At 31.0% G+C, this 8,602-nt stretch overlaps 1 protein-coding gene across 1 annotated transcript; it reads left to right on the forward strand.

Annotated features, from left to right (window-relative positions):
• The first annotated feature begins 6,656 nt into the window (after window positions 1-6,656).
• LOC103504392 (protein DETOXIFICATION 31-like) lies at window positions 6,657-8,157 on the forward strand. The gene is made up of 4 exons (XM_051079742.1): window positions 6,657-7,324; window positions 7,470-7,588; window positions 7,949-8,035; window positions 8,137-8,157. The coding sequence occupies exons 1-4, from the start codon at window positions 7,276-7,278 to the stop codon at window positions 8,155-8,157; spliced, it is 276 nt and encodes a 91-aa protein (XP_050935699.1). The 5' UTR covers window positions 6,657-7,275.
• The last annotated feature ends 445 nt before the right edge of the window (window positions 8,158-8,602 follow it).

The raw sequence follows: 8,602 nt of genomic DNA on the forward strand, positions 1-8,602 counted from the left end.
CGCACACAAAATTGTTCAAGTGAAGTTCTAAATAACCGTGCTTTAAGGTCTTGCACATATATCCCAATTTAGTGGGTGCTCTAGAGAATCTGCCTAGAATTTCATAGGAAGCGACCCTCACTTCCACATCCACAAAGGTGAATCTATCAATAGTACTCTTATAGTTAGGTACCCTACCTACCTTCAAATATAGAATTCATTAAAAACTAAGTTCAACCTTTTCATTCGTTTCAGGATATCATGCTAATCACTGAATTATAAGAATGAAACTCCTAGGTGTTTTAGCATGATTCTCTTTATATCACTTGTGATCAGTTATTACTCATTGAACTTGTTTCTTGGGACCTTTAGTCTTTCAAGTTGAGTTTATGGTACTCTGCTCGTGTTGATTGTGTTTGAAATTAGTTTGTATGGTTCTTGTGAACTTGATTGTTTGTTGTTGTAGGCTTAGTAAGGTAAACTGTATTTCATAATGTGTCATTGATTCAAGATCATTGAATAAAAAGTCCTCCTTTTATGAATCTTTTCATTATGTCTTCAGACATGATCATTGCATACAAAATGCTTTTAAATGTCTCTATTTGTCATATTAAAGCTAAGTCCTTGTCATGTACAAGTTTTCCTATTGCTTGCCCAAGTATAAGCGAAACAATAGATTTATCTAGATGATTCAGAGTTGAACACATGGAACTAATATCAACTCTTGGTTCTAGGATTTACTCATCAATTAGGTGGTATAAAAGAATAATGTATAAATGAATGTAAATGGAACTAAAACTACTTATGTAGTCTAAAGATTCTATAAAGGGGACTTAGAAGGATGCGAACTAGTTTGTTGTATAAGAAGGGGTGAAGGAATGTCTATGCATGACTAGGCGATTAGACCATGAAAGGCTTGATGCGACATGGCTCTCATAACTAGTTTATGATTAAGGTGAGCTCCTCTCACAGTCTTTATACACCACACTTGCTTGCCTTTCGGGGTACAAATGACTCAACTTAGTTAGGCGAAATATATCTAGAAGAATTTACTTATAAAACTTATAGAGCTTCGTGATTAAGGACAACAACCTCTCGATGCCTTTTTCCCACACTTGTCCTCCTTTTGGGGTACAAATGATGGAAGTTATCTCACAATGGTGGAGTTTGTCTCCAAACTCCTCCTGACGGAAGTTAGCCATATCCTTGCTACTTGCCCTCTCGAGTAGTTGACAATAAGCACTAGCCAGGTGATGAAAATAGCTTAACTAACGTGATAAAAGTTATAAGCAAAGCAACTTATCAAGAACTTATCACAAGACTAAACTATAGATAACACATTGATAGATGAATAGTAAGGAGATGAATGGATTAAAATGATATAAACATGTAATATATATTAAAGAATGTAGAGGCCTTCAGCCATTGTACAATATGAACAACATATATTACAAAGAATACAAAAAAGGAAAGAAAAGAGAATGGAAAATGTTTACAAGTTAGGGGAAGTGGGAAATGGACTTCATTTCCTTGAAACTCTAAGCTCTCACTTATAGCTTGGTCGAAGAATAAGAAGATGACTTTTACAGACGATAGAAAGGCTACTCCTTTCCGCCAATCTCTAAACTTTGGCCTATTCGGATCCCTTGGGTCCATTCAGGCCTCTCTCTTTTCTTGATGGTGATGGGGTCCTTTATATAGGCAACTTTTGGCAGAAAATTGAGAGAAATTCCCTTTTTTAATATGTAGGGCAATTTCACTTGAAGAAATCAAAGAATCACAAAAGGAAGTAACCACTTCGCTTAGAAGCAAGCTTTAAAATAAAAGTCCTCAAATCCAGGGGAGTTTTCTGTTCCTCGGTATTTTCATACATTTTTTTACATAAATATGCTTTGAGGACAAAGCAAAGTTTTTAAGTTGAGGGTGGGTACTAGTTAAACTAGGTTGCCAATATTTTTTTCTTTTTTTAAGCATTTACATGACTTGGGTATATTAAAATTGACCAAAATTTTTTTGTGTATTATTCTGAATGCATGAATGAAATGAATGTTGTTTGCTTGAATGAATGCTTGCAAAAGAAAATGCATGGATGTTAAACTTTTTTTGCAAAGTTTATTATGATGATTGTCTATGATATACCTCTCTTAGCAATTTTTGTTTTGATTTTAAATAGGATAAAGAACCATTTATGAAATTGAGGTTAATTTTTAAACTTTTCATCTCTTTGACTCATGAATTAGAAAAAAAGAAAAACTCCTTTGTCGAGCCATGACGAACCTAGAAGTCTTTAGAAAAGGATAGAATGCTTAAATTCGCTTGTTGTAAACTCGAAAGAACGGTCAATCATAGAACCTAATAGATTAAATCCAAGATTAGTGTTAGCCAAGCCGGAGCTAAGCAAAAAAGCTTGCTACCAAAAATAGAATAAAAAAAAAAGTACGATTAAGTCGAACATTGGAATTTTTTCGTGATTAGTTAGGATTACCCGATGTTAGTGAGGTACGAATTCCTACGGAAAAAGCCTATCCCTTGCCTTAGTAAAACTCGTACAATTCTATCTTATAATTTTTTAGCTAGTTTCAATGTTTTGACTGAGGGCCGAGTTTAAGGAGGGATTCTTCCTGCTTTAGAGTAGAGGGAAAACAAGCCTAGAGCATTTTTTTAATTCTTTCGAAGCATGTCTAGTGAGTCGAAATAGCAAAACTTAGATGTTTTATCTAAACATTATTTCAATAAATGAACTTTATTAAAAATCAACCTCAAATTGACTACTTGCTTCTCTTGAATATTTAATTGATAATAAAAAATTACTTTGTTGAATTGTTAAGGCATGAGTAACATCCTTTGCATATTTGTTTGAAAACATCATCAAAATTTTTGCATGATTGTTTGAGTTTAATTCTTACAAAATAATGTGTGAATCTCTTGCATGATGAATGGAATGTTAACAAATTTTTAATTCTCTTGCTGGGGACGAACAAGTCTTAAGTTGGGGGTATTTTGTTAGTGCTATTTTAGACCTAACATTATTAGACTAATTTTCCAAACCTTTATCCATTTACTCACTAAAATGTCATTTTTATGCAGAATATGAAACTTCACCCCAATACGAGTCCAACGCTATTAAAATCACTTAAATCGAAGTTATAACGAAGAAGAACGGTAAAACACAGTTCAAGGGCAAAACCGAAAAATTGGAAAACATCGGACTAACCAGATCGCACAACGTGGCATCACCAGATCACGCCACGTGTCCGCCTTAAAGTCACGTGTTCGAACCCCAGGCGTGTCCCTATTTTTCCTTTCATTTTTTGCACAAACCGAAAACCTGATCCGACAACCTGATCCATGAATCGGTTCGCGACCCGCACCTAGTCCGCCGCGTGTCGCGCCCTCGTCCGCGCGCGCCTCTCCCCTGTTGTGAGTTCGAATCTCAGTAGTTGCGTTTCCCTTTTTATTTTTCTCTTCAATTGGGCCAACCCAAGACCCGACCCAATCCCATTCGTGACCCAATTCATCATCTTCTCCAAAATTAACTGCAAAATGACAATTTTTAACCTAGTTCCATTTTTTTTCCTCCCGTTTTCTCTTCTATAAAATCCCTCATATTTATTTTGGAGAGAAGAGAGGAGAAATTCGAATGTAAAAAAAAAATCCTCTTTCTCATTCAATTATTGTAGCAAAATTCTTGAAACTTTATTAATAAAATATTACTTTTGTCAAAGAAATGGATTCTTTCCTCAAACAACTCTTCAAGAATTTCATCAATCTTCATGGGCTAAGGTAATATTTTGAGACTTTTTCTTGGGTTAAATTACCATGTTTTCTTTGAGAATTAAATTCTTTTCTATATCTTTTCAATTTTTTATTTGATTGCTTGTTTCCCTTTGCAATTTCTTTTAAAATTTCAATAAAACAAATAAGTTTTTCCCATCAATTTTTCATTGAAATTTCTTTACAAACTTTTAAAGTGCTGAACTTAAATTTTGATTTGCAATGGTATGTGTAGCCACCTAATTTTATCCTACATTTTTTATTATTCTTTAAATTATTAATTGTAGCAACGGTTAAGATTTTTCATTAATTTATTTTGTTAAAAAAAGAAAATATAAAATCTTTTTGTAATAATATGAAATCTTATGTTTTTCTTATCTTTTTATTAAAATGGAAAATAAAGTCATTAATGAGAATATCTATTATTTAAAAAAAAATTCAAATCATTTTTTTGACTTATCACTTTAGGAAAAAAAAAACAAATTAATTTATTTATACAAAATCTCTTTTGATTTATCATATTAGGAAAAGCAAGATAATTTATTTTATACAAAAACTTTTAATACCATATTTGACTTATCTTTATCACTTTAAGAAAAAAACAAAAAAATTATTTTGGACAAAATCTTTCAATATCATATTTTTACTATTTTAGATAAAAGAAAATTAATAAAATTACATAATATCTAATTTGATTTTATACTTATTAAATTTTCCTAATTTGTGGCATACCCCGAGTCTATAAATAGGGTTCTTTGTCATTTGGAAAAAAAGGGGAAAGAAATTGAGAGAAATTCTTGAGAAAAAAAAGGCTTTAGAAAGAATCTCTACGGATTTTTTTTTTGTTAAAGAATCTCTACAAAAAAAAAAAAGTGTTTAGAGAGAATTTGAAGAAACGTATTCCTCTGCTGGGTCATTAGCTTTTTTGCTTTATTGTTTTTATTTTTATCTTCATATTTTTTTTACCCTAATTCTAATCCATAAGGAAGGGAAAACTTAGTTGGAGGTTGCATTAGGTAGGGTTTACTCCCAATGATCCGCACCTCATACAACAAGTAATTTTGTTCGGGATTATTGAATCTTTATTTTTGTTCTTCTCTTTTCAAATGTGGAGAGAAAGAATAAAATGTATAAGGAAAATTTCTTTTTTTCATTTTTACTACCTTTTTATCATCATGCTAAAAAAAAAAAGTCTTTAACATTTTTCTTCTCTCCAAAAAAATAGAGAAAAAGAAAAAGTTATAAAAAAAATCTTATATTATTATTATTATTGTTATATATATATATATTTTTTCTTTCTTTTCTTGCCGTCATCCCTTTTGTTTTTTTTTATTTTATTCATTTACTTATATAAGTTTAATTTTATTTATAATTTTTTTTATATTATTATTATTATATTTATTATATATATTTTCTTTTTCTTTTTTTGTTTTAGGTGGCGGCAACTTTGTCGTTACCTTCTGTTTCTTTTATTTTTATTTATTTATTTATTTATTTTTAATTTTATTTATAATTTTATTATTATTATTATTATTATTATTATTATTATTATTATTATTATTATTATTATTATTATTATTATTATTATTATTATTATTATTATATACATCTATATAATCTTTTTAACCTTATGTTTATTTTCTTTTTAATTTTATATATGTATAATTTTTGTTTATTTATTTATTTAGTCTTCTATATTTATGATTTTTTTAAAAAAAATTGTTATTTTTATTATCATATCATTATTATTATTTCCTTTCATCATTCTTTTTACTTACTATCATCCTTAGGTCCTCTTTTCTTCACTTATTTATTTAATTCTTTTTACATATTTATTTGTTTATTATTTCATTTAGTTCTTTTTTTATTTTTTCTCTTATTTTATTTATCGTTATTATGTATCTTTTCTTTTCCTTTTCTCTTAACTTATTTTTATTACTATCGTTATATTTAATATATGCATGCGTTAATATTTTGCCTAATTTATTGTGTGGTATATTTGTTATTTCTATTTGACTTTCATTAAAAATTTCTTGAAAATTTTAAAATACTTTTAACTATAATTGTATTTAATTTTGATTTTTTTTTTTATTTTTCTCTTTAAACCATTTACAATTTTTTGTTGCTTTAAAATTATTTCTTTTGAACTCAAAATTAAATATATATTTCATAAGGTTTCCTAATCTACTATTTATTAAAATAACCCATACCGATTTCGCTAAAAAATCCTACGATGGAATCTAGAAATTTCTGGGAGTCCGTTATTTCTAGATTCTTGAGGTGAGGGATCAATATCTTAGGGAGTCTAAGATTTGATCCCAAGAGAAAATATATTTAATCAATGTTTTAAAAAAAACTTTATTCGAAGACTAGCCTATGATAGAATTTGAGAAATTGTAACAATTTTTCATTCTCTTAAGATGAGGAATTTTCCCCCAATATAGTCTAATTAATGGGTGTATCCCACTTATTTTATGGGATCATTGCTCCAAATATTGGAGTGGTGAGCAATGAAATAAGACATGGTTCTTTTTTTAAAAAAAAAAATTATTCAAGACATTAAATTTGGCCACCGTTTTCTAAAACGGGTGTTATGGGGTGCTAAACACCTTCCCCGTACACAAATGACTCCCGAACTCAACTCTAATTTTTTTCGTAGACCAGATTTTATTTTATTTAAAATGATTCACTTTATTTCGGTGTCCAATCACACCGTAAAAAAGCACTAGAAGAAATATGGCCTTTAATGTCAGTTGGAAAAAATGAATATGGAGGTTTAATGTCGGTTTAAAAAACACGGATGTTTAATGTCGGTTTAAAACCGACATTAATCCTTCCTCTTTGATGTCGGTTTAAAACCGACATTAAAGATAACCTTTATTTTTTTTATTTTTATAAATTAATATTTTCCTTTTAGTTTAGGGTTTGCGTTGCTTTTGTTTTAGCAGCCGCCTTCGTCGCCCTTCCCTCTATATCTCTCATCTCGCATCTTCTCTTCCTTAATAATCAATCTTTAGTCTCCTCTTCTTCCATCTTTACGATCTTCTCCGCTGCGTCAATCGGCCGCTCGTCTTCTTTTTCCACCTTTTCTTCCATCTTTCATCTTCTCTTCTTTCATCTCCATTTTTCTTTCGATTTTTATTTATGTATGGAGAGATGAACTGAGAGGGAGCGTGCTCTGGGTCTTTTCTTTTCTGCTAAATGGAATGCCCAAAGGAATTGAAGAAATTACTGAATAAATGGATTCAACAGTACTTTTAGGTTTGGAGAGGACCAATTCGACGGTGCCGCAGGGAAGCGCCTTGGCCGAAATTACATCCACGGTGGTTCTTGATTGAATGAATCGGAGGAAGCGGTCGAGCATGAATATGAAGATTCCACCGGCGGCAATGGTGAAGACGAAATCGCCGACGTGTAGGGCTAAGAAGACGACGAAGAAGATGTACAATTGATGAGTGTAGAAGAACTTCCTTATTTTCGAGTGATTCAGCCGTGAGAGAAATTGTGAAGAGCCTAACTCCTATGCTTGGTTTCTGCATTGTCGTCAACAATATCCAACCCGTTCTATCCGGTACCCTTTTACTTCTATTTTACTCTTAGATTTCAAGACCATTTGGAATAACTTTCTTTTATCTGAAAACTATGTTTTTAAATACTTAAAAAGTCATTCTAAACCGTAGTATGTGTTTTGTGATGGAAATTAACTTAAACTGCAGGAGTGGCTGTTGGAGCTGGATGGCAAGCTTTTGTGGCTTATGTGAATGTTGGCTGTTACTATTTGTTTGGGATTCCCTTGGGACTTCTTATGGGTTTCGCTCTTCACTGGGGTGTTTTGGTAAGTTCATTTTCTTTATCAAAATATTATTCGTTGAACCCGTCGCCATCTATTCTTTATAATTACGGTATACAAATTCGAGAATCCAACCATACAGAACTGTTAAATGGCACAAGATTAGTGGACTCCTTGTATAATTTCTTTTGATGACTCCATTCCTTTGATTTGTTAGAACAATGGAACGTGACTATAGCAATCAGACCTAACTCCTAAATTAGTAGCAGATATGACACAAGGCTGTATTTGCTCATTGATCGTCTATCAATTTTATTGCATTTACAATTTTTTTAAAAAGATTTACATACACTGAATTATCCGCCATGAAAAGGTAACCATTGCAATTACCATTAACTTTTGTAGGGAATATGGTCTGGAATGATTGGAGGAACCATAATTCAGACTCTCATTTTGACATGGATGGTGTACGGAACCAATTGGAACGAAGAGGTAAGACTTCATTTTTCGGGTGAATTTAGACTTTATCCAATAATTATTTTGGACTTTTTTTCTCTAAAATCTAACTCTATTTTATTTCCTAAAACGAATAGTTGCGAGTAGAGGAAAATTAGATTCTAAATATTAGGATATATAGCAATATCTTAAAACAATTGCAAATATACCAAAATCAATTAAAGTCAATCAATAATAAAAATCTATCATCAATATAACACGTTGAAAATATCCGTCTATCATATTGGTCTATCATCGACCAATATTCACTCTAAATAAAATAAAAGAGTTTAAGATGTAGACCATGTTGAAAATACTCGTCTATCGTATTGATATATCATCGCTAGACCAATATTTACCTTAAATAAAATAAAAGAGCTTAGATGAAAAACCATCAAGTTTACCAACCATAGAAGTTTATCGATAGACGTCTAACATAAATGTACATCATCTTGGTTCTGAGTTTTGGGAGAGAGGTAATCCACATTAAGAGTCCGGCCAAAATGCTTATTACTCCGGGAAGATTCGCGATGCCGACGTCTTTTACAGGCCTCTTATCCTTGC

The sequence above is a fragment of the Cucumis melo genome, chromosome 12 (assembly GCF_025177605.1).
Source record: "Cucumis melo cultivar AY chromosome 12, USDA_Cmelo_AY_1.0, whole genome shotgun sequence".
Lineage (NCBI taxonomy): Eukaryota > Viridiplantae > Streptophyta > Magnoliopsida > Cucurbitales > Cucurbitaceae > Cucumis > Cucumis melo.

Bases quoted from the DNA above. Each gene is read 5' to 3' on its own strand.
- LOC103504392 (XM_051079742.1), top strand. From the start codon at position 7,276: ATGCTTGGTTTCTGCATTGTCGTCAACAATATCCAACCCGTTCTATCC. The intron at 7,325-7,469 runs GTACCCTTTTAC...CTTAAACTGCAG, and splicing joins TATCCAACCCGTTCTATCCG to GAGTGGCTGTTGGAGCTGGA. The intron at 7,589-7,948 runs GTAAGTTCATTT...TAACTTTTGTAG, and splicing joins CTCTTCACTGGGGTGTTTTG to GGAATATGGTCTGGAATGAT.